The following is a 24,894-nucleotide window of genomic DNA, read 5'->3' on the forward strand; positions in this document are numbered from 1 at the left end:
GGGTGCCCTGCTCTCCGCTCCTGACCGCCTGCCCTGCCCCCGCTTCGGCAGCCTTGCTGGGCTGGCCTGGCACTTGGCCCTGACCCCTGCCCCACCTCCGTGTTCCCAGGTTCTGCTGAGAGCTTCCTGTACTTCCTCTCAGCATCCTGAGAGGCAGACCCCCACCCTCACTCTACAGGTAGAAGGAGGCGCCTTCCAGGAACCGGCCTAAGGCCTTGCAGCCCCCTGCCCGGCTTGCGCTCGGCCTGTACCCCAGCTCGCCCGAGCTCAGCCACTCCCACCTGCCCTCCTCCTTTGTGTACCAGCAGCAAGGCTGACCCATGGGGCCCGCGCCGGAGACGAGCTGCTAGTTCTTGGAGAAAAACAACACGACCTAAGGGGAGAAGGAAGACAGAAGACCGTCCCCCCAACCACAGGGGCTTCCCCGGTGAAGGAGGGCGAGACCTTTCTGGAGAGGCCCCTCCGGGCCGAGAGGCTGCCTCTGGGCTGGGACCCAGAACCAGACAGGAGGGAGGAAGAAGGGGGAGGAGAGCAGGTGTGCAGAGGGGGGCCCCTGGCCCCAGCCGGGATGCCTGCAAGAGTGCCGGGGGCCCAGGTGGGTCAGGCACTGCAACGCCCGCCTTCAGGGGTTCAGTGGGGACTGGGGAGCCAGTGAGGTGCTTCAGCGGAGGAGGAGTCTTGAAATGACAGGAAAGGCCAAGAGAGAAAGTTTCCAAGACAGAAGTGACCTTTGGGGTCTGCTTCAGCGCTGGGTGGTCTTGGGCTCTGTTCCAGCCTCTGGCGTCCTCCTCTCCTTCCTCCCCAGTGCCTAGTGCCTTCCCGTGCAGGCCAGTGTGGCGTGGGACGCAGGGTCCCATCTGGGCTTGTCCCCCCACTGATGACCTGCCACCGGAGTGTGTTAAACAGACACCGGGGCCACCCCGAGCTCCGATCCAGCGGGCTGGACGTGGACCAGTGGATCCGCGCTCCCTCCTCCCGCCCCCATCGCCACCGTCCTCACTCCCGGAGAGCCCCAACCCACAGGCTGGCCCTCCATCTGTGTTTAAATGCAATTGCTTATCGAAGGCAGGATGCGCTGTGGCTGTCACAGCACAGGTCACACAGCAGCCAAGCTGAAGACAGGTGCTATCTGCTCTTCTCAGGAAAGCTTGCCTCTCCCCGTCCCCAGCAGAGCCATCGCACTTCCTCTGTGCCAGGCGCTGTTCTGTGTCCGTGTGGCTCATAACCCCACACCTGGTGACAGAGCGCCGTGGTCGTCATTCTCATCGGTGGACGAGGGGACTGGCTGCAAGTCTGAGGCCACACACCCAGGCCTTTGCCCTTCACCTCTACACGACTGGTGTGCCACCTTGCGTGTAAAACGCCACCCTGGGGCCAGAGGAAGGGGCAGCTCCTTACCAGCTAGGGACACAGCAGGGATGAGGGGTCCAGGGGCCAACAGCATTTAGGTGGGACCCTTCAGGGTGGGAAATGTGTGGGTGGGCAAGGAGGGCTTCAGGGCCAAGCGTGCGGGTAGGACAACACAGGCGAACTCAGGGATGAGGCAGGTAATTAGGTTTCGCTAAAGCTTGCGGTCCCCGGTGCGGGAGGATCACAAAAGCACGTGGGCTTTTGTGGACCTTCCCAGGGATCCTGTCAGGGGGGCGGGTGAGAAGGAGTTTCTCAGACATTCCTCTGAAATCTCACCCTGCCTAAAACCCACCATCTCCTGGGGTGGGCGGGGCCGGTGCTCCCACCCCCCACCCCCCAGGAAGGGCTCAGATGCCATGCTTTCCTCTGCATCCTTCTTACTTCATCCTCTCAACTTGCGGAAGCCAGGCTCGAATTGGCACCGCATTGCTGGGAGGGAACGGGGAGAGAATCCAATTCCTATTACATGGAAAGAGACCAATGCAGAAAAGATAGATTGTTCCCCCAGGTTGAACAGTTAGAAGGTAGAAGCAGAAAACTTAAAGGGAAGAATTTCTCTGTAAATCCAGATATAGACCCTCCCCTAAAAAAAAAAAGTCTGTAATTTTATCAAAAGCTCCATGAGCGCTGGGACCACATCGCATTTTTCTTTGTATGATTTCCATCTTTGCACACATCGGGCACCTGCTGTGTGCCAGGCCCATTGCAGGATCCTTTCACGTGTCCTCATTTATCCTCCCAACTGGGCAGGGAGCAGATTGTGGGAAACTAAGGCCCAGAGGAAAAACAAGGCCAAGGGTCCTGAGTTGCCACCAGTACTAGTGGGCCCAGCTGTTGGACCCCAAGTGCAAGTGCTGTCTCTAGCCTCAGACTCCACTCCCCCCAGCCAGGCCCCTGGGGCATGAGGAGCTTAGACAGAGCCTCTGGGAACTGGGCCACTCAATCCGGGGTTGGAAGGTGCCAACTTGCTTTGACAAAGGCAGCCCAGACTTCCTGTGATGTGCGTCCTCAAGTGGCATTGGTGCAAAACACAAACTGAACAGGAAGTGGCAATATGACAAGCACCAGGAAGGAGAGGAATGACCCTGGGGACTGGGTTAGGATTAGATGTCCACCCCCACCCCCGTGCCCCCAACCCCCCCACCCCACCCCACCACGGGTGCCCCGCAGATCAGCCTGGCCTTTGTGTTGAAGGGAGGGGTCTGGGAAGGCGTTAGATCTTCCTGTTCCAGTAGAGGGAGGTGTTAGCTCCTCACACCCCCGCCCCGGCCGTCACCTCTCCGTAGAGCTGTTATCACAGTTTTATTTTTAACCTGGGCTCAGTGATTTCCTTATTCTCACTGTGTAAACATGTTCTGCTGAGCCAAGTGGACACACTGTAATTACCTTTTCCTCTTGGTACAACTTTCTGGTTTTCCTCCAGAGTTGGTCATCGCTTAACATTTTTGCTGGCTCCATCTCCTTTAAACTTAGAGCCCAGTCTTCCTCCCTCTGACAGGGGCTCTGCTCATGTGACCGTCCACACTGTCAAGCGTATCAGTCCATCTCTATGCTTCGATGAGAGTCGGGCAACCCCTGCCCAGGCCCCAGCCCCCACCCCGGCCTCCCTGGTGTGCTCAGACACCTTCCTTCCAGGTATGTCAGGGAAATAGGAATGCCACCTCTGCAGCTTCCTCCCACAAACAGAGAAAGCCGCCAGGAGGAGGGCTAAGGAGTAAAGGCCCTCTGCTTGACAGTGAGAAGTGGGGCTGGGTGTGCTGTGGCCAGTGTTCAGGACAGTAGGTAGCTAGAAACAGCCCCCAGCCTCTCAAATCTCTTCTCTCCTTTCCGTGCTCACTTGGCTACCCTCCTGCACGTACGTGGCCTGGATTAGAGCAAGGCCCTCCACTGCCCTGGCTGGGTGGCTTTCTGCCTGTTGGTGTGGGTTTGTGGGGGGCCAGATGAGCAAGAGCTACTTGGGCCCTTGCCACTGGCCAGCACTACTTCCTGCTCTGGTCCCCCAGCCCCCCTGGAGTGTGCTTGCCACCCCCTCTGCAGCTGCCTCTGCCAGCACCTCCCCCTTCCCCCGTCTCCCCACCCCCACCCCGCCTCCCATCCCTGCCTCCCCACCCCACCGCCACCACCCCCCCACCTCCCACCCCCGCCTCCCCACAAAAGAGCAACAGCTGAATCAACATTGCAGGAAGAAGCTACTGGCAGGAAGAAATTAAAAAGAGAATTTCTCTTTTTAAGATGGGGGAAGGGTCTGGAGAAGACAAGGGCTGGGTTGGAGGGGGAATTTGCAGGTCAGGTGGGAGGGCAGTTGGCAGAGGGAGGTGAGATGGTGGAGGCGTGCCAGCCAGGAGCTGGGGGCTGGGAAGGAGCTGCTGGCAGCCTTGCTGCTCCCGTGAACGCCCGCCCATCACGTGGGGCGAGTTCTCAAGGGACTGCGTTCTGCCTTTTGGGTGCTGGGTGCTGGGTTGGTCTTTCTCCGGCTCTCGTGCCTCATCTGTCCCACAGACACAGCATCGTGGGCCTCATGTGTGACTGCAGCCTCCCCCCAGTGTCGGCAACAAAACTGCACCCGCCCGGGAACCTCTGTATGGTGAGCTTGCAACCCCTTCGCATGTTCTCCATCATTAAATATTTCTTAATCTTCACACTGTTGCAAAGGAGCCCTCTTCTTGTGCTCTCGGGGCTGTGTGTTGTGGGGACATGGCTGGGCGGGAAGGGGGCTGGGGGTGCCCAGGTCAATGTCCACGATGGCAAGGGGATGGCATCTCTTCCTCTTTTCTACACTCACCTGGCTGCCTCCTGCCCACCCCAGCCCCCAGGCCTGGCACACTTGGGTATCCCTCCTCATCCTGCTTCATATCACCATGACATGCTTGCCTCCTGAGCCAGGCCATGATGTTCCGGAGGGCATGGCCGTGCACCCTCTGGGCGTCCAGCTCAGTGTCCCGCCCAGGCCCTGGAGTCCTCAATGAACACCTGGTGAAATAAAGTCAATTTTCTGGAAGGTGGAGGTGAAAGTGACTGGAAGTGGAATTTCTCGACTGACTTAGGGGAGAAGATTATTCCCCGAATGCTGCTCCAAAAGCTTACTCATCCCTGGCTTCAGTTTTCTTCGAGATGCAAAGCCCTGTCCCTCTCGGTCACTCCCCACAAAGGCCCGTGATGTCCTCTGTTTCACGTTTTCATTCCCAGAACTCCCTGTCTGCCTTCTTGCCGCCGGCGTTTCAACTGCTTCGTGAATTCCCAAGAACGGATGCGCCAGGGTTGGCCGAGGCCATTTCCCTGGTACTAGATGAGATTTAATGACATTTCATACAAATACTGCCCCACAGAGACACAGACACTTCAGAACGATGGACACAGAACGATACCCACACTGGTGGGTATTGTTCCTGGTGGGTGCCACTGAGCCGAATGGGGTGCACACTGTGCACCTAAATGCAGGACGCCACCCCCATTTCGCCCCACTCTTTAATTTGCCTTGTAGATCTTGTCCCCAGATGGCTGGGAGAAGGATTCTCAGGGCAGTTCTGATGCTAATCTCCCCATAGGCTGGAGTCTCTATCTTGCTGGTCTTCTCAGCACAATGCCTAAGAATCACTCATGTTGTTGGGTCTCTGATGTTTGCATTTAATGCTATAAATTTCCCTCTACACCTTGCTTTAGCTGCATCCTACAAATACGGTATGTTGTGTTTCATTTCATTCCGTCCAAACTCTTTTCTAATTTCCCTTGAGGCTCTGTTTGACCCATGGATCATTTAGAAGTACGTTGTTTCTTAGGAGATTTCTTCTGGCTTTCCGTTGCTTATTTTCTGGTTTAATTCCATGTAATAATTCCATTACGGCTACGGAACGTATCGTGCATGATTTCAGTTCTCTTAAATGTGTCCTGGTTTATGTTACGGCCCAGGACTCAGTCTTCCTTGGTGACCGTGTTGTGGGCACCTCCTCCTGCTGCTGCTGGGTGGAACGTCTTTCGGGTCCAGTTGGTCGGGGCTGCGTTTTAGGTCTCCTGTGCACTTGCCGATCTTGTGTCTAATTTTTTAAAAATTGATTTACTGGGAAAGGAGTGTTGGAGGCTCCAGCTGTCGTTGTCTGTTTCTCCCGTTAGTTCTTTCAGATTTTGCTTCATGTGTTTTGATGTTGTTAGATCAAATGCACATGCACAATTGTTGTATCATCTTGCTGAATAGACCCTTCCATCATTAAGTCAAGCCCCACCACACACCTGGTACCTTGCATTGTTGTGAAGTCTACTTTGCTCGATATTAACACAGTCATTCTATTTTTCTCTTTATTAGTGCTTGTATGGTATATCTTTCCCATCCGTCTTCTTTTTGCCTACCTGTATTATCATATCTAAAGTGTGTTTCTTATAGGTAGCATACAGTTGGGTCATATTTTTAGAAATTCCACCTGCTAGTATCTGTCTTACCGTTGGTGTATTTAGATCATTTACACAATGTAATTATTGAAATTGTTGGATTTAGGTCTATTGTTCAATTTTTTGTTTTGTTTGCTCCCTTTGGTTTTCACTTTTCTATTTCCATTTTCTGCTTTCTTTTGGATTGTATCAGTGTTTTTAGTATTACATTTTAATTTATCGGTTGATTTTTAAACTATATATATATATATATTTTTTGCGGTACGCGGGCCTCTCACTGTTGTGGCCTCTCCCGTTGCGGAGCACAGGCTCCAGACGCGCAGGCTCAGCGGCCATGGCTCACGGGCCCAGCTGCTCCGCGGCATGTGGGATCCTCCCGGACCGGGGCACGAACCTGCGTCCCCTGCATCGGCAGGCGGACTCTCAACCACTGTGCCACCAGGGAAGCCCTAATCTGTATCTTTTTATATAGGTTTTTCAATGGTTGCTGGAGGAATTGCAATATATATACTAAACACCTCGCTGTCTACTTAAAATGAACATTTTACCATTTCACGTGAAATGAAGTGGAACTTTAAAGCTGTGTGTGGCCCTTCACTGTTCTCCTTTTATGTTGGAGCTGCCACGTAGTTTACATCTACATTCATTGAAAACCCCACCAGACAATGTTGTCATTTTTACCGTCAACATATTGCAAAGACCTTAAGAGGGAAAATAGCGTAGTTACCCGCTAGTTTCCTTTTCTGCTGTTTTTTCTTCATTTCTAAGTTTCCCAGTTTTCCTCTGGTATCATTTCCCTCCTGAAATGTTAAGATTTCTTTTAAAGTTGTCTGCTGGGGACTAATTTTCTTACTGTCCCTTCATCTGCGAGTGTCCTTTTTTTTTTTTTTTTTTTTTTTGACCACACTGCATGGCCTGCGGGATCTTAGTTCCCCAACCAGGGGTTGAACCCTCGCCTCCTGCAGTGGAAGCTCAGCCTTAACCACTGGACTGTAAGGGAAGTCCCGAGAATGTTTTTATTTCCCCTTTGTTGGTGGAAATAATTTTGTGGGAACAGAATTAAAGGCTGGCAGTTCTTTCCTTTGAGCACTTTATACAGGTTGTTCCACTGTCTTCTGACTTCCGTGATTCTGATGGGAAATGTGATGTTTTCAAATGGTTCTTCCTCTATATGTGACGTGCCATTTTCCCTGGAGGCTTTCAGGACATGTTTCTTTATCTTTGGTTTCCAGCAGTCTAAGTGTGGTGTGTATAGGCTTGATTCTCTTCAAGTTTATCCTATTTGAGATTCACTGAGATTCTTTAATCTGTAAACTTATATCTTTCATCAAATTTGGGAAGTTTTCAGCCATTATTTTTTCAAATACTTTTTCTGGGTCAACCCGTTATGCCTCTCATCCTGGGGCTCCAACGGCAACAAATGTTAGATCTCTTGATGTTATTCCACGGGTCCCCAGGCTCTGTTCATTTTTTGTCAATCTTTGTTTTCTCTTTGTCTTTAATATTGGATAATTTCTATTGGTCCTCAAGTTCACTCACTCTTTCTTCTGTCTTCACCACTCTCCTATTAAGCCCACTCAGTGAATTTTTTATTTCTGTAATCATATTTTTAATTTTAATACCCATTTGGTTCTTTTCTATAGCTTTTATGTCTCTGCTGAAAATTTTTACCTTTGCATTTGTTTCAAGGGTGTTTTCCTTCCTTAATGGAGCACATTTTAAGTAATTGATTTAGATGCTTTATGTGATAATGTCAACATTTGGACCATCTCAGAGTTGGCGTCTATTCGTTGTTTTTTTCTCTTACAAATGCTTGAGATTTTCTTCGTTGTTGTTGCTGTTTGAGTAACTTTTCAATTGTGTCTTGGACACTTTAGATATTATTTAATGAGACTCTGGATCCTATCAAAATCTTCTCCAATGTTCTCCAACATTTCTCTCTCTCTCTCTCTCTTTTTGTTTTTCTGGCCATCAGCCTGGTTGGGTCAGACCACAAGTTCAGACCTGCCTCCTGTGGGCTGTGGTTCCGATGTGAGTTTAGTTTTCAAAGTCTCTGCTGTGCTACTTGGATCCATCTTGCACTTGCATCCCCCTGGTCCAGTTTTCAACCTTGGCAGTGGTCTACACCACGATTCAATTTTCAAAGCCTTTGACATGGTATTTGGGTCATTTCCACATATGTCCAGCTCAGGGGTGAGTCTGGAACTTCATATAAAGCTTTATAGGGGACTTTCCTGGTGGTGCAGTGGTTAAGAATCCACCTTCCAATGCAGGGGATGCAGGTTCGATCCCTGGTCAGGGAACTAGCTACCATATGCATGCCCCAACTAATGTTTTGCATGCCACAACTAGCGAGCCCGAGAGCCGCAACTAAGGAGCGGGCCTGCCACAACTAAGACCTGGTGCAACCAAAATAAATAAATAAAATTTTTTTAAAAAGGCTCTATAGGGTCTCTTTCTTAACCTCCTTCTTATTAATTTCTCTGATGCTCTCTGGCTTCCCGAGTCTTCCTTTCCGGGTCCTCTGGCCATAAAGCAGGAATTTTGGCCTCTTGCACTGTCACATGCTTCCTGTGCCTAGATCCACCTCTGGGTCAAAGTGACGATTACAATAGCTTCTGCCGCTATAGCTGCTGCTACCACCATCTTGGGAGTGCGGCTTTGGGACAGAAATTTGTCTCTGGGGCAAGACCAGGAAAAAGAAAATGAAATAGGGTATTTCTCTCAACTCTCTCTGTCTTTCAGGGCATTGCTCCTCCCAGCCCACTGACCAGAAAGGAGGGGTTCTCTTGGCTGTGCTCACTGAGCTGTCCTGGGGTGCAGGCTACCTTGAATCTAACGCACGGGATGTACGGGGACAAGACATTTGCTACCATATCAGCCTTTCATCTGGTTCTGATGTCTCACCCAGTCTGTCTAGAAAGTTGCTTGATTTTATTCTGTGTGGTATTTCCAGCTCTGGTCAGTGTGAAGGTGGAGTGCAGTGTGCTTACTGTGTCTTAGCTGGGACTGGAAGACGTTGGTGCCTTTTTTTCTTATTCTTAATTTCAATTCATTTTTCACAGCTTCATTAAGATAGAATTTGAATGCCAATATCCGCTCATATTAAGTATACAATTTAACGATAATGATTTTTAGCTGAATTTACAGATTTGTGTAATCACCACCACAATCTATTTTTAGAGCATTTCTGTTACCCCCAAAAGGTCCTCATGCTCGTTTGCAGTCACTCCCCGTTAGTTCCTTCCTTTTTTTTTGAATTTTCTTTTTTATACAGCAGGTTCTTATTCGTTACCCATTTTATACATATTAGTGTATATATGTCAATCCCAGTCTCCCAACCCATTAGTTCCTTTTCAAAAAAGAAAATAGATGATCTCAAGACTACAGAAAAGGGTGGAGATCAGCATCCCTACACCCTTGTACCCACCATCCAACTTCATCAAATCTTAATATTTTGCTTTACTTTGCCAAGAATTTTTTCTTCTTTCTTCCTCATAAAACTACCCACCCCACCCCTGATTATTTGGAAGCAAATCTGAAACATCCTGTCGTGTCCTGTGCAAATATCTTAACATGAGACTCTAAAAGGTGACGATTCTGTAACGTAATCGCAAAACCTTTAACACGTCCGAAAGTTTAACGGTCATTTGTTAATGTCCTGTGGTCTGTGCACTGTACCTGGTTGCTATTCCCTCCCATCTCTTATCTCGGGTTCCCACACCTCCTCTCCTCTCTTGCAACCTGCTCTTCCTCTTGGGGGCTTCTCTCCAGCCTGGATTTTGCTCACTGCATCCCTGCCAGACCATTAACCCAGCCCTCTGTCCCCATTGCTCCTACGTACTGGGAGGTGAAGTGTTGACGTGATTCGGGTTCAAGAGTAAAAGTTGTGATTTTTATGTTATTTACTTTATGATTAACTTACTTTCTAATGCTGTTTTCTCCAAGGCCTAGGACAGCAAGCAACTTGTGTCTGAGTGGAGTGTGTCCTTGTGGTGTCACAGCCAGCGACAGTCACCAGGGGGCGTGATTCGGGGACATTCTCAATCTCTTCCTTTTTTGTTGTATTTTCTGGAATAGTTCCATAAAGAGGAAGTTCCCTTGATAGAGAACATATCATTAGAGTTTGCTCTATTTTTAAAACTCATCGAGACTATATATATATATTTTTTTTTTTTTTTTTTTTTTTTTTTTTTTTGCGGTACGCGGGCCTCTCCCGTTGCGGAGCACAGGCTCCGGATGCGCAGGCTCAGCGGCCATGGCTCACGGGCCCAGCCGCTCCGCAGCATGTGGGATCCTCCCGGACCGGGGCGCGAACCCGTGTCCCCTGCATCGGCAGGCGGACTCCCAACCACTGCGCCACCAGGGAAGCCCGAGACTATATTTGAGGAAGGTGACCCCTTCGCAGGTGCTGTGACCCTGGAACTCTGGATTCTCCGGAACTTCTGAAATCATCCCTGATACCTTATTGTGTGTTCTTAGTTCACAATCTTTCTTGTTTGTTCTGTTTCCCTTGCCTTAAAAGAAGGATTTGTCATATTTTCTTCTTTTTCAGATGTATACTTCCTAGTTCTGTTCTTTAGGAGAGTTTTAATCGTTGTCACATATAAAATTAAATATTTCCTAGCAAAGTGTCCATTGATGAGTATCAGAAGCTGCAGCATCTGCTCATCTCTTCTGCTCCTCTAGGATTTTTGTTTCCAATTGTTAATATTTTTACCTCTGTTTTAAAATCAGCAATTACTTAGGCTTAACAGTCTTTCCTTATTTCTTTGGTCGCCTTTCCCTCAGGGACCCTCGGATTCCTCTTGCATTCCTTCATCCGTCTGTCTTTATTTCGGGAGTGCCTCTTCCAAGTAGATTTTAGGGTCGTTATGTGTCTGAGCCCTGCTTCGTCTGAAGGCTCTGCTTTCTGCTCCTTTGTGGATGTAACCAGTGTCTCCTCTTCTGCTTCCCTTCCTCCCCACCCTAACCCTCCCCTTCCCTCGTTCTCTCTCTCTCTCTGTCTGTCTCTGTCTCTCTCTGAATCTGTCCTGTTTTCTTTCTGTCACTAACGTTCTGTGGTAGCATCACACTTTAACCCGTTTCGGGACCTTTGTTCTTCCTCCCAAGCCACGCGGCAGCCTCTTCATCTGGGTCCGGTCCTCTCTCTCCGACCTCCTCTTCTGTTGTCCGGGTCTTTCCCCTCTCTGTTTACTGTTCTCTCCTGGAATTGCTGCGGGCGGGGCCGGGCAGACGGACTTGCCTCTTCCCTGTCCCGTCGTCCTCCCGGGCCGACGCCCTCATCCTGCTCTCCAGCTTCTTATTCTGCCCTTTGGTCCGTGTGATGCTTTTTAATTTCCGTGACCCAGGTTTGAGTCCCCAGTGCCTGTGTGCTTCTTCTTTGGTGGGGGCATGCTCCCCTCCCGTGTGCACAGTCTGCGGGCCGGGTCCCTTCCTGGGGTGAAAATTCCTGGGCACTGCCCTCCAGGGTTTTCTGTCCCCTGCGGGGCACGGCCACCCCCTCGGCCCGCGGGGGCATCGCATGGTGCCGCCAGAGGCCCTGCTCCCACCCCATCCTCCCCGCACGCTGCTCCCCTTCCAGCTGTGAGCGTGTGTGACGGATGGTGTGTTCCCATTGTGTGTTGCTCCTCTGCCAGCCCTCTGTCGGGCCCTGTAGGCAGACGGGGTGAGGTTGGAAGGGGCACATGTGGTGCAACCAGCCACACGTAACTACTTCCTCCAGTTCCTGACTTAGAACAGGAAGCATCGCGCCTTCACCAGTGGAGTCTCGGGCGGGCCGGCGTCTTCCCACACCCTCTGCAGCACCGGCCTGGTGAAGAGCGGAGCCCAAGCCCCCGCCAGCCCAGCCAGGACCAGCCCTGCTGAGACTCCAGAGCATCGAGCAGGTGAGTGGACAGAGGCCCCCCTGTGTCCGGGCTGGTTCCTCTGAAGGGGAGCAGCTCAGCCCTGAGGCTCTCCCGTGGCCATGGCTGCTGCCCTTCCCAAGGCGGGCAGCTCCAAGGGGCCCAGCCTGCAGAGGCCCTGGTGGCCCTGGTCCGTGTCACACACCCTGGGGTCGTCCACTCTAGGCCCCCTGAGCTGAGATCCGGCAAGGGGAAGTGCTGAGCCCACCGTGGGCAGAGCTAGTGGCGGGGTGATGGGAGGGATGTAACCAAGGAGATGGGACCGGCACGCTGGGAGGATGCACTCAGACCCCAGCCTCGGCTCCCCTGGTGAGGGTCCCTCAACAAGCCCCAGGCACCTGCTGAGCCCCTGATGCGGGGGCTGCGAGGCCGGGCAGAGCCAGGAGGAGGCTGGGGAACAGGCAAAACCCCTGTCTGGTGGGTACGGGGCCGGCACGGCCAGGCTGCGCAGGAGGGTCCCTGGGCCTCCCCAGCTGCTCCTTCCACTTCCTGCTTGAGCGGGTCCTGTTCTGTCTTCACAGCTCTGTGGTTGCCGGGGTGGTTCTGTCCTCCAGCAGTGTGTGTGTGTGTGTGTGTGTGTGTGTCTGTGTTCTGTGTGTGTCTCTGTGTGTGTGTGTGTGTGTGTGTGTGTGTGTCTGTGTTCTGTGTGTGTCTCTGTGTGTGTGTGTGTGTGTGTGTGTGTACGGTACATTGTCTCGGGGGTGGGTCTGCTGCTTCTCTGGGACTCCCGAAGGTTCACCAGCTCTGGCCTAACGACGTGAACACGCTGGGTGACAGTCAAGCTTTAGGGGGTGAGGCATTGGGTGTGTGACCTAAACCTCCCACAACCAGGCCCCTGGAGGCCTGTCCCCTTAGGATTGGGGGGACTGGGGCCCGAGGACCTGGACAAGCGCCGGGAGAGGGGACTCACGGCTGCCCCAGGGCTTTGTCCCGACGGGAGTGAATGGAGACATTTCTCGAGGGGCTCGGCCCCGCAGCCAGACACCGCTCCACTGGCCTCGGGTTTCTCAGCTGAAATCCGCGTGGATCGGTCTGCGTGCGGCTGTCAGCTTGCACTGCGCCGGAGCGAAGACCCGGGCCGGTCACGGTCGCTTCCTGGAGATCTCACGAGGGAAGACACCCCAGACAGCCGGGGCCCTGAAGGAGCTCAGCAGAGGGGTCACCACTGTCCAGGGGATGGGAGAGGCCTGTCTGCACCCCGGCAAGGTGGGCAGGAGATAGGCCTGCTGCTGGGCCTCCCATCTGCGAAATGGGCCCGTATTTACACTCCAGCTGACTCTATATCAAATTGTAATTCAAAACTCGCTTCCCTGGAGGGGGCGAAGGTGTGGGTCTGCGTCCACAGAGTCCCACGGGTTCAGCTCAGGCCGAGCTCCGCCGGTTACAGGGCTGTGGAGAGGCTCCGCCCCACGAATGGGGCAGCACAGAGCCTGCAGCGGCCTCTCCTGACTCGGGCCCCGCCAGCTCTAGGAAGAGTCCTGGGTGGCAGGGTCCGGCGGCCTGCACACCTGTCACCGCGAGCGGCCCACGGTCCCGCCTGAGCCCACGTTGTGGGACAGCTGCCGGCAGCTAATAACTGTGCCCCCAGCTGAGAAGCCCCGTCCGGCGCTCCCCGCCAGCACTAGGCAGTCTCCTGGTGACGCCACGGTGACACCACCAGGCGGGCAGGGCTGGGATGCTAGTGTGGTCACTGTCCGTTTCCCTTTGCACAAACTGGACCTAAAATGGGGTGTCGGTTCTGTCGTCACCCAGACCTGCCCGAGCGGAGAGCTGATGCCCGATGGGGGTGCTGAGGCCCCCAGGGAGCACGCGGCTGGCGGGGGAAGGTGCCGAGTCCCACGGGCCCCGGGATGCCGAGACCCACCTGTCCCAGCCATGCTGCCACGTGTCACCTGCCTGGCCGCTGGGGCCCCGTCCCCCGTCCCCCATCAGGCTGGTGGAGTCCACATTCAGCTGTAGCAGCGGGCGGGGTCCCCAGGCTGCTCAGAAAGAGCGCCTGCCTTCCCCCTCCCAGGCAGGGTAGCCCATGTAGAGGGGAGTCCTCGGTGGGCCTGGGGGTTTCCAGACTCTCCCACCGCTGACGAGTGGGTGTCCTGGGGACATGGCGGGTGCAGGTGAGTCCCTGAGCTGCCAGCCTGTGGCCCGAGCAGGCCTTCCTGCCTGGTCCAAGGTCCCCCCCCCCGACCAAAAGCTGGGGGTGTCCGGGCGGCTCACCCTCCCAGCAGTCGAGCAGCAGGGCCGGGGGTGCCTGGGAGCCAGCGGACCCTGTGGCTTCCGCGTGAGCCCTGGCACGGTCCCTGCTCAGCACGGCACCCCACGCAGCCCAGGTCTGAAACCGTGTCACGCAGGCCCAGGGGTGGGGTGCCGCCACCGCAGGGCTCGGATGGGGGTGGAGAGAAACAGGAGCCCGGTCCCCTCACTGCCTCTGAAACACACGGAGCAGGAAAGCACGGCTCTGCCCACTCACCTCGAAGTGGTGTTGAAAAACCCTGAGCCTGGGGTGCTCTTGTTGGGGTCTGTAGTAGTGCGGGCTCCCCAGAGAGACAGAACCAATAGGATGTGTGCGCGTGTGCGTGGGCGTGTGTGTGTGTCTGTGTAGAGGCAGAGATTTATTTCGGGGCTTGTACGATTGTGGAGGCTGGCAAACCCCAAATCTGCAGGGCGGGCCGGAGACCCAGAGGAGAGGTGACATTGCAGCTCGAGCCCAAGGCCGTCTGGAGGCAGAGGTCTCCCCTCCTCGGGGGACATCAGTCTTTTCTTTAAGGCCTTCGACTGGTTGGATGAGGCCCGCCCACATCGTGGAGGGCCATGTGCTTTCCTCAGAGTCCACTTACGTAATGTTAGGCTCGTCCAGAAACACCTTTGCAGCAAACAACCACATCCAGACGAGGGTTTGAGCAAAGCTCTGGGTACCACGGCCAGCGGAGTTGGCACGTGAAATTCACCGTCACAGCACCCTTGGCTCTCTGTGACAAGGGGGGAAACTGAGGTCTGGAAGGGGGGTCACCTGTCCACACTCACTCGGCAGCTGGGCGCAGACTTGGGCATGTCAGCCCCGGGGTCAGGCGTCTGTCCTGGCTGTGTGGCTGACCCTCTCAGAGCCCTCCCTAGGAATAGGGAGCAGGTTTGGTCCACCCCCGGGGCAGCTGCGGGCGAATCGAGGCTGTGAGTGCAGAGTGTAGCCAGGCCAGCAGGGTGGCTGCCACGGGCAGTGCCCTGCCCTGGTCCTCTGGGATCTGGGGTCCTAAGTGGCTGTCCAGGCAGGGACCGCCACCCACCAGCTGAGGCTCCCTTGAGAACTGACCATGTCTGCCGTGGTCCCCAGAGCTGTGGCCCAACCTTGCACAGCCACTGCCCAGGCGTCGTCACAGAGCAAACCACTGCCCCTTTCCTATTGGCAGGTGTGGGGTCAGGCCCCTCGGATGCTCAGACCTGGCCAGTCTGAGATGCAGAGGCCTCCGCACCCATGTGGCTTGATTCCGCTGTTCTGGAAGCTTCCGGAGGGAAGGTCGTCTGGGTGTGTCGCACCCTGGGCTGCAGCCAGAAGTAGTTGGAAGGGTTCCCTACTGGCTGAGGAGCTAAGGTCAGGGCCTGAGGTCAGCCTCCTTGACGGACGAGACCTCAGCGAGCCAGGGCTCCTGCCTGACGGGCCTCCGTGGGCACGGGGCATGCATTCTCTCACAGTACTCCAGGGGCTGGGGGCGCACAGAAAGGCAGCCCCTCGGGAGCCGTGCTTCCACCAATTTCTTTCTTTTGTAAACATATTTTTATTTGTATATGGTCACAAAAGGCAAAACAAACGCTTTAGAATTTGTTGCAGGTGGAAGCATCCAACGGTGGTCTGGGGGTCCTTGCTGAACACCTAGTGATGCAAACCCCCAGTTCACTGTTAAATAGTATGGGTGTGGCCACGCGTTGGTGTCTGCAGCAGTGGGGCTTTCGGGTGCGATGGGAATCTGGGGGAGGTGTGGAGGTGCCCTAAGGTCTTGGCAGAGGTCAGAATCCTAGAATCCGGGAGAGCAGTGCCCAGGGGCCAGACAGGCAGCGCATGTTCAGTGAATGAATGAGTGAGCGAACGAGCTATGAGCAGATGTCCCAGCAGGGGGTCACTGTCCTCAGAAGTGTCCGCAGTGGGAACAGAGAAACTGACCACTTTAGGAATCTGGAGACATCTCCAAGCAATTCCTCAACCACCACGATGTTCAGATTTTCTTAAATGTATAATTTAAAAGAAAATCATTATATATGTTTATTGTAGAAGGTTTGGAAAATACAAACCAGAGTAATGAAGAAAATTGAAAATACTTATAACGCCGCCACACAGAAGAAACATGGCCTGTTTCGATTATTTACATGTATTGTTTTCCCGCTCAGCGACTTTTGATTGTAAAAATTGAGCTGCGAGCAGCCGTCCACACATTTTCATGCCATGTAGGTTCCACTGGGTGGGCCTCATGGATGTCAAAAACAGTGTCCAGTTTGACAGCTAGACCAGGAATCTCGGTATTTTGCTTACGATGCCCAATTATCAGCCAGAGCGGCCTTTCCAAATGTTTGGTAACAGCTGCATTTCTTCTTTTGTGAATTATCTGTTCACAAGATCCTTTTCTATGGGGTATTTGCCTTTTTGTTATTATTTCTAAAATCTCCTTGGACACAAAGATTACCATTCACCTTCTGCATGAGACATACTAAATATTTTCATCTATTCAATTTTTTAGGTACAAAATTTGTTTTTAGAGCTTGTCTTCTTTTTATTTATTTGATTTATTCAAGCGTAGTTGATTTACCATGTTTCAGGTGTACAGCAAAATGATTCAGTTTCCTATGTATATATTCTTTTTCAGTTTCTTTTCCATTATAGTTTATTACAGATATCGAATAGAGTTCCCTGTGCTATACAGTAGGTCCTTGTTTATCTGTTTTATACAGAATAGTGTGTATCTGTTAATCCCAAACTCCTAATTTATCCCTCCCCCCTTTCCCCTTTTAAACCATAAATTTGTTTTCTATGTCTGTGAGTCTGTTTCCGTTTTGTAAATTCGTTCATTTGTATCAATTTTTAGATTCCACATATAAGTGGTATCATATGCTATTTGTCTCTCTTTGTCTGACTTACTTCACTTCGTGTAATAATCTCTAGGTCCATCCATGTTGCTGCAAATGACATTATTTCATTCTTTTTTATGGCTGAGTAGTATTCCATTGCATATACACACCACGTCTTCCTTATGCATTCCTCTGTTGATGGACACTGAGGTTGCTTCCATGGCTTGGCTATCGTGACTATTGCTGCTAAGAACACTGGGGTGCACGTATCTTTTCGAATTAGAGTTTTCATCTTAGAGTCTATCTTCTTTTGTTTGATATTTATTTATTTGGCTGTGCTGGGTCTTAGTTGCGGCATGCATGCAGGATCTAGTTCCCTGACCAGGGATCGAGCCCAGGCCCCCTCTATTGGGAGCGCAGAGTCTTAACCACTGGACCACCAGGGTGTCTGAGTCTATCCTCTTGGTATTTTCTCCCTTAGTTTTTACGCTGAGTGTCCTTACTCTGAGATACACATTCTTCTATTGCTTTTATCATTTCTATTTGCTAAACCTGGGTTCACGGGTCCCGTGGTGTGAGGGGGCACTGCCACGGCACGTGCCTTCCCGGGAACGTGCTCTGCCTGGTGCCTTTGAGTCCGGAGGCCGCTGCTCTCTTCCCTCCCCCCAGCCACCGGCCCGAGGGCCAGGGTCACACAGACCGTCCCCGAAGCTCTGGATGCATTTTACAGGCCAGCGCACAGCTCACTGCTGCCTTGCCTCTTCCTTTCCTAAGCTCCCTGGCGACTGCCATACGTGCTCTCTTCCAGATGACCCATTTTATTGCTTTTTCCGAAGAAACGATTTTCGACGTATTTATCAATTTTAGCTTTTTTGTTTGTTTTCGGATTCATCGACTTTTTCTGCTGTCTGTGTATTTCCCACCTCCCTTCCCTTATTTCCTGAGCTTTGTGGCTCTTCCTCTCACGTCTGAACTTTTTCCATCCTGCACGTGTATCATCATTCCCTTCCGTCAGGCAGAAAAGCATTTAGGGCCTCGGGCTTCTTTCTCCATCGGGGACCCGTTGAACAGAGAAAGTTGCGCTGTCTCTTTTCTGAAGTGTCTGTACGTGTAAATTTGATTTGCTCTTGGACTTAAGGGATATTGAGCAGAGTGTTTTAAAGGTTCTAATTAACACGTGTGTGTTGGGGGGGCACCTCATTTTATTCCATTTGGTCAGAAACTGTGGCCCTAAAAATTTCTGCCATCAGCCTTCACGGGCGGTGAACGGAGCAGTGACGAACACGCGCAGTGGATTCTCCTGGGGCCGAGAATGTGTGGGTTCAGAGAATACGTGGGTGGCATCTTCCTCAACCCCCTCTGCCCTCGTCTTCCGATCTGTCTGGAAACTCCGTGACCTGGGGCGGGGATGGGGGTGGGGGGAGGGGTTCCAGCCCCCACTGGAATCCGCTTCTGTCCAATTCTTTTTTGTCTTCACATAAAACAGAAACGACCACATCCTAACTTTGTCTTTTGGTTTTAAAAGGTTGATGCCTATTTTAGATCCATTGTCAACACTGGCCTTTTTCTACATGAAGCAGCCTTGCACCCTCAGCTCCTGGGATGAATACCGCACCCCTGCCTTCCCCTCTTGTAACCTTTTCCTGACAGCATCTCTGTTCCTTGTCACTTGCTGGCCGTGCCTCTTGGAAACCAGCACCAGGTGGTTTATGGTCTGACCTTGAACGGTCAAGGGCAGGCTCTGACGCAAAGTCCTGATGCTCGGTGAGTCCTGGGGCCCCGCAGGGCCTCGTCTGAGGGTCTGCACTTCGGCAAAGCTTTCGTCTTTGACAGCAAGCCTCATCTGACAGCAGCGTACCCTGCCTCGGACGTGGGGCCTCCCTCTGCCTCTTCAACTTTCCTTTCTTTTTTGATGTTTCCTCTTTCTCTTCTGTCTTTTACCAAATAGGGACTATGGGCTTTTGTGGAGTGCGTGGGATTTGGAAGGAATATACCCTATTTTTCTTCTGGTGTTCCCTGACGGACCCCGACGCTCAGAGCTTTATTCATCGTGAAGGGTGATCCTCAGGGCGCCCGGGGTCCGCGGGGATGCGCCACTTCCTGCAGTCGCACTCGGTCGCGCCAGCAGCCCCCTGCCGGGCAGGGTCAGGCTCAAGGGTAGCTCTGACGCAATGTCCTCACAGGCCCGTGGGGCCTTGGGTTTCTCAAGCCACCTCGACTTGGGGTTTTGCACCTTGAGTCCTGGGGCGGGGCTGCCCTTAGATCTGGGGAGAGTGCAGCCTCGGGGCCGTCGGGGTGGCAGGGAGGGTGCCGCAGGTCTGGGCTCGGGTGGCCCAGCTGGAGCCCGCGCCCCCCTCCCTGCTCTCGGATCAGCTGTCCCGGCCGAGTCGGGGCCTCACATTCACGAGGGCGGCCCGAGCCTGCCCTCCCCCAGAGCGGGACCAGGCCCGCAAGCCCTTCCAGGCACGCAGAGAGAGCCGAGGCAGAGTATGCCGCTGGGGCAGCCGGGGACCCGGGCACGGGCACTGCCCTGCGCCGTCCAGGGGGCCGGGCCCCAGGACGACACCCAGAGGAGGCCTCGGTCTGTGAGGCCCCGCCATGATGGTTGCGGCATCGGGGCCTCTGATGGCCAGTCCTGGCCGCCGGGCATGTCCACTGGCACCCCTGCCCGGGGCCGAGAGGAGAGCTGGCTGCAGGCTCCGCGCTCCGAGCTCCCAGAGCCACTGCGTGTGCAGGCGTCCTGCCCCCGAGGGGCCGTGGGCACTGGGGCTGGGGCGGAGCCGGGCGCGGCGGGAGTCCCAGTGCTTACTGGGGAAGAGAGCGCGGCGACACCCCTCCCATGGCCTGTGGGTCTTCTTGCCGTAACCAAGGTGCTCTCCCCACCGCGTGGGAGGATGCTCCAGCTGTGAGCGGCACCGGGTCCGCATCCTGCCGCTGCCGGGGCCCCGGTTTCCGCAGGCGAGGGTCGGGGTTTGCCTGTGGTTGCTGTGACTGTTTGGGGTCCGTGGCCACAGGAAAGGGCATCGAGCTGCTTTTGGAGGGCCTTCCCCACCCCTGGCGGGACTGGACCCCCGCCGGCTACGTGCACAGCTGGGGCGCCTGGGGCGGGGGCTCCCCGACCTCTACTGGGAGCAGCCTCTGCCTCCGAAGTGGGGTGCTATCTTGAGGCCGACTGGGCCCGGCGGCGCCCGGGTCAGCCGGGGGGTCAGTGAGCACGCGCGGGCCTCGTGGGGCATCCGGCTGCGGAATATGCTAGGGACCCAGAGGGCTCTGGGGCAACACGGGGCTTTCACAAGTGGGTGGGCGTGGAGTAAACTGAAAGCACCTTCCCAGCTCCCGCTCTGTGACCCCGGAAGCCAGAGCAGGGCGTAAGTTCTGCTTTTGACCGGAACAGGAAAGAAAAGGGAAGGGGTCTGTTCTGTTATGACACTTCTAGCTCCTGGTTACAAGCTTGGTGGGGACCGGGGTGCGGGGTCACCCCCAAAAGACGGGAGAGTGGGGCTGGGCGAGACCTCTAAGCACTGGGTCCCCCCATGGGACCCCCTGGGACCCTCCTCCACCCCAGAGCCGCTGGTACACATGCAGGGGTTACGAGAGAGCAGAGGCGAGGGCAGGACCCACCTCCAGGTGCACCCAGAGCCCACAGGCCACGGCAGAGGCCACCACGGCAGGGGCCACATGGTCTTCGCCACAAGTGGACCTTGGGTGGGAGCATCTGCCGGCTCAGCACCGAGCAGTGTGCTGGGGAGAGGAGCTGGCGTTTGCAGGTATTCAGGGTGAGCCTGTTGATCCTGGTTGCGGATAACCCCCCACCCCGCCTGCTGCCTCTGGTTTGCTGGCAGCTCAGCACCCTCTCTGCTCTCTTGGCGTCAGATTAAAAGGCAGCAGCCCTACAGGTTCTCACACGTGGGGGCTCGAGGGCCCACGAAGCGCTGCCACCCCTCCCAGGAGCTGGCCTGGAGGACGTTTGCTGCTTTGGGCCCAGCCTGGGTCCCTTGGGGCACTTCGGGGGGAGGGTGCTGCTTCCACCTCCAAGACCAGAGCTCCAGCGCCAGGCCTCCAGCCCGCCCCCACGCTCTTGCCTCTGGGAGCATCAGGGCCAGCCGGTGGTGGCCCAACACCCTGTCCACGCCTTACCCCAGGCCCAGCAGGTGTGGACGAAGAAGAGCTCAGTAATGGTCGCCTAGAGCTCGTGGCCTCGGGCACAGCAGGTGATGGCTCTGCGGGCCCTTCTGTTGTCAAACAGCCCAAGTTCGAGTGCCTGACGCACAGTGAGGCCAAACAAACCGAAAGAGCGGAGCTTGGAGCAGAGAAAGGTTTATTGCAGGGCCGAGCAAGGAGCCGGGTAGCTCAGGCCCAGGAAACCCCGAGCTCCCCAAAGGGTTTCGGCAAAGCGTTTTTAAAGGTGAGGGAGGGGGGTCGCAGGGTATGCGATCAGCTCGTGCACAGTTCTTTGATTGGCTGATGGTGAGGTAACAAGGCAGGGTCACAGAGGTTCACGTTATCAGTCCTTAGGCTCCAGTAGGTCTGGGGGCTACACGGTCATGGTCATTGTGCAATTAACTTCTCCCATTTGGTAGGGGTTTTAGCATCTGTGAAACAGCATAGGATGCGCATCAGATACCGTTTGTTCGTTATCTGGGTCCTTCAAGGAGGAACTAAAGATTCTGTGACTGCGCATGGCTGATTTACTGTTTAAATCCTTACCAGTTCTCCTGGCCCAACTGAAAGTGTTCACATCCTTTCAATCGTTAATTCTCCAGCCAGGCTTTTGTGAGGCAGGGGAGGCCTGGGAGACTAAGCTTTTCTACAGACAAGAGGCAGGCAGAGGATGTGGGGGGAGGGGTCTGTCCCAGGCAGGCCCCAGATGTCCTGCCCGATCACACATCCTCACCCAGCGGGCAGCTGGCACAGTCCTGGCGCCAGTAGGTGCTCAGAGTTGGCTTCTCTCCCAAGTCCTGGTTCACCCCCCTCCCAGGAGGCCTGGGCCGGCCGAGTCTCTGCTCCAAGCTCAGCTCAGTTCACTGAGGACTCGGGGCCACGAAGGCCACGCGGGGCCCTGACCCGGAGCGCGCGGCACCTTGGGCGCGCGTGCGTGCATACGCATGGTGAGTGTGTGTGTGTGAGCTTGTGTGCGTATGTCACTGTGAGGAGACCCACGCCCTGCTGGTCCTCGGGGGCTGGGGGCTCAGCTGCGTGGAGTGCACGCAGCCCCACTCAGCCCTCCTCTCCCGCTGGCGGCACAGCCCCATTGAGGGGGATCGGGGAGACTGACCCGTTCTGGCTACGCCCCAGCGCTGAGCACCCCTCGGCAGCAGGGACGGCCCGCCCAGCACTGCGTCTCTAGGCCCAGGGTCTGGGGTCCCAGGCCCAGTCACCGCCCCCTCCCCTCCACAGGACATGCTGCGCCAGCGCCCGCAGCTGCTGCTCCTGGGGAGCCTGCTCGCCCTCCGGTCTGGTGAGTCCCGCGGGGATAGCTCCTCATGGGAGGAATGGGACCCGCCCTGGCACCCTCCTGCCCCCAAGTCCCCTGCTGGAGGCTCAGGAAGGGCCCTGACCTGCCGCCCTCCTCCATTCCCCCGCCCACCGTGGGGCCCACCCTCCTGGAGGCCGCTTCCCCAGGGGCCCCGGTCTCCTCCCTCCCTCCTGGTCCTCTCCACCACCCCATTCACACCCCAGTCCCTGGAGGGCCTGCTGTCTCTGTGGGGGTCGGCCAGTGCCTGCCACAGGCTACGCCCCCCAGCCTGTCTCCTCTCCCCTAGTCCTGTCCCAGGAGTGCACCAAGTACAGGGTCAGCACCTGCCGGGACTGCGTCGAGTCAGGGCCTGGCTGCGCCTGGTGCCAGAAGCTGGTAAGAGCCTCACTGAGCGCTGTCCGCTGCCCCGAGGGGCCTCGCGCCTGGCCTGCCCTCCCCCCTTCCCTCCTCCCGGGCTGGACCTTCTTCTCTGCCTCTGGAACTGCTGCCTCCAGGAGTGTCAGCACTCTGCTTTCTAGTGGAGCAGAAGCAGCCCAGGGACACGGTGCCGTCAGAGACAGACAGGCAGACTCAGCATGTCCCCAGGCAGCCTGGCGGAGGCAGACCGGAGAGTGAAACCGCTGGGTCTGGACAGGTGCTGCCCGAGCCCCAGAGGCAGGAGCCCTGGCCAGAGACAAGGCAGAGATGCTTGCAGCAGGAAGGCAGCTGCTGCCGCCCGCCCGTGTGCCCCGCTGTCCGCTCCCAGAACACGGAGCACTGGGGAAGTTCCCTGCTGGAAACCTAACTCTTTGCTGTCCTTAGTTACTTCATGTTTAACTTGTGAGACCCTCTGGGAAGAAAGGCAAAGGCCAGGACGTGGGCTAGCTCCACCTCCTCCTGGGGAGGACCCCTTCCCTAGGGACCCCCAGATGCTGACCACGCCCTCCTCATGGGGGTCCCTGAGGTTCTGACACCACAGGTCTGTTTGGAAACACACACATGCACTCATATTATTTTTTTCTCAGTTGTTTGAGGGTAGGTTGCAGACACAAACCCCTTTGTCCCTTAATATTTCCAGGGACTTTGCCAAGAACAAGGTACTCACTTACAAAACCACAAGGCATTTATCAAAGATTGGACATTTAACCTGGTACTTTACTCTGATCAAATTTACACACCTTGTGCAAATTTTTCCAATTGCTCCAATAATGTCTTTGATGTCACCCCCCCCCCACCCTCCTCCACACCCACCCCACTGGTCAGTATTATAATCCAGGACCACACATTGCATCCAAATGTCTCTCTATCTCCTGGAATCTGGAACATTCGCCAGCTTTCTTCGTCTTTCACATCCTTGCCATTTCTGAGGAGTTCACGGCAGTTTTGCAGAATGCCCCTCCTACGGGTTTGTCTGGCCTCCCTCTGATTCAGCCCAGGGTGTGCGTTTTTGGCGGGAACCCCGTGCAGGGCTCCTGTTGTCACTCCGTCCTGATACTGGGGATGCAGCCTGGACCACTCAGCTGAGGTGGCGTCTGCCAGGCTCTCCACCATGACGTCACTATTTCCCTTTTGCAATAGTAAGTACTTTGTGCGGAGATACTCCGAGGCCAGGAAATACTCTGCTTCCCATCAGGCTTACACCCACTAACTTGAGCATCTGTTGGTGTTGGCTGCCTGAATCAGTTCTCACTGGGACGGTTGCAAAATGGTGACATTCCTGTTCATTACTCCTTCTAATGGCTTCTAATGTAAAGAGGAATTTTTCCTTCCCCCAACCTCCCTCTCTCTGTCTCTCTCATCGGTGTAAACCCGTAGATGTTTATTTTATTCAGTAGCTTATAAGCTATCACTTTCATTTTGCCATTTTGAAGCTCGAAGTGCTCCCCGTTTAGACTTTGGGAGCCCCCAGGCTGGCCCTGTGTCCTGTTAGCACGCCCCAGCATCACTTCCTGAGCTCTCTTACTCTCTGGGATCGGCAGAGCTCCAAGCCCGTCTGCACTTTCCTCGCCCCCACTAGGGACTCAGACATTTCTCTGAGGGTTCCTGGTTCCCCTTCAGGAGAAGCCAGCCTCCCAGCATCCGCAATACACTTCCCCATTTTCTTAATCCTACGATTCACAGAAAGTGGTTACAGAGTTGCTACCTGCAGCACTGCAGGGGGGAAATCGGGTGTGGTCTGTGTTGTCTCCTCTTGTTGGGGTGCGGTCATAGTGCCGGCTTAAAAAGTCCGTCCTCAGGGTGAATTCCTCCCTTCCCTTTCCTGAGTTTATCATAGCATTTGAAATGCAGTCGGGTTCAATTGTTTCCCAGTGGATTCCATTTTAGGGGTTTCTTCCCTCTCCATTCCTGTTAATTTTCTTTCTGGAGTACTCAAAGCATTCATAGGGTTCCGAAAGCGAGGACGGTTCAGAGGCAGCTCAGGAAGCACCGCCCCTCTGCTGGCCCCGCCCCGGCGCTGGGCACGCCCCCTGCACCTGCCTGGTCTCCTGCCGGCGGTTGCTCTCTCGAGCCTTCTTTTGTCGGAGGAAGCCGAGAGCAGGACCCTCCGATTGCGGCCGCTTCTCTCTCCCTGCCGTGTCCACATCCAGGGGGCCTTCGTGGGGGGCACAGTGGTCACGAGGGAAGACCCAGGAACCCCACGCTCCCCTCCGGCCTGTTTCCTTCTGAGCTGCCTGGCCCAGAGCCCTGGCCTGT

At 54.8% G+C, this 24,894-nt stretch overlaps 1 protein-coding gene across 1 annotated transcript in view; it reads left to right on the forward strand.

Annotated features, from left to right (window-relative positions):
* The first annotated feature begins 3,947 nt into the window (after nucleotides 1–3,947).
* ITGB2 (integrin subunit beta 2) overlaps nucleotides 3,948–24,894 on the forward strand; it is a 34,665-nt gene continuing 13,718 nt past the window's right edge. The window contains exons 1-4 of the mRNA XM_060010223.1: nucleotides 3,948–3,994; nucleotides 11,516–11,678; nucleotides 22,143–22,203; nucleotides 22,508–22,596. Coding sequence (XP_059866206.1) covers nucleotides 22,146–22,203; nucleotides 22,508–22,596 — 147 coding nt within the window. The 5' untranslated portion in view covers nucleotides 3,948–3,994; nucleotides 11,516–11,678; nucleotides 22,143–22,145. The remainder of the gene's footprint in view (nucleotides 3,995–11,515; nucleotides 11,679–22,142; nucleotides 22,204–22,507; nucleotides 22,597–24,894) is intronic.

Source organism: Delphinus delphis, chromosome 4, assembly GCF_949987515.2.
Source record: "Delphinus delphis chromosome 4, mDelDel1.2, whole genome shotgun sequence".
Classification (NCBI taxonomy): domain Eukaryota; kingdom Metazoa; phylum Chordata; class Mammalia; order Artiodactyla; family Delphinidae; genus Delphinus; species Delphinus delphis.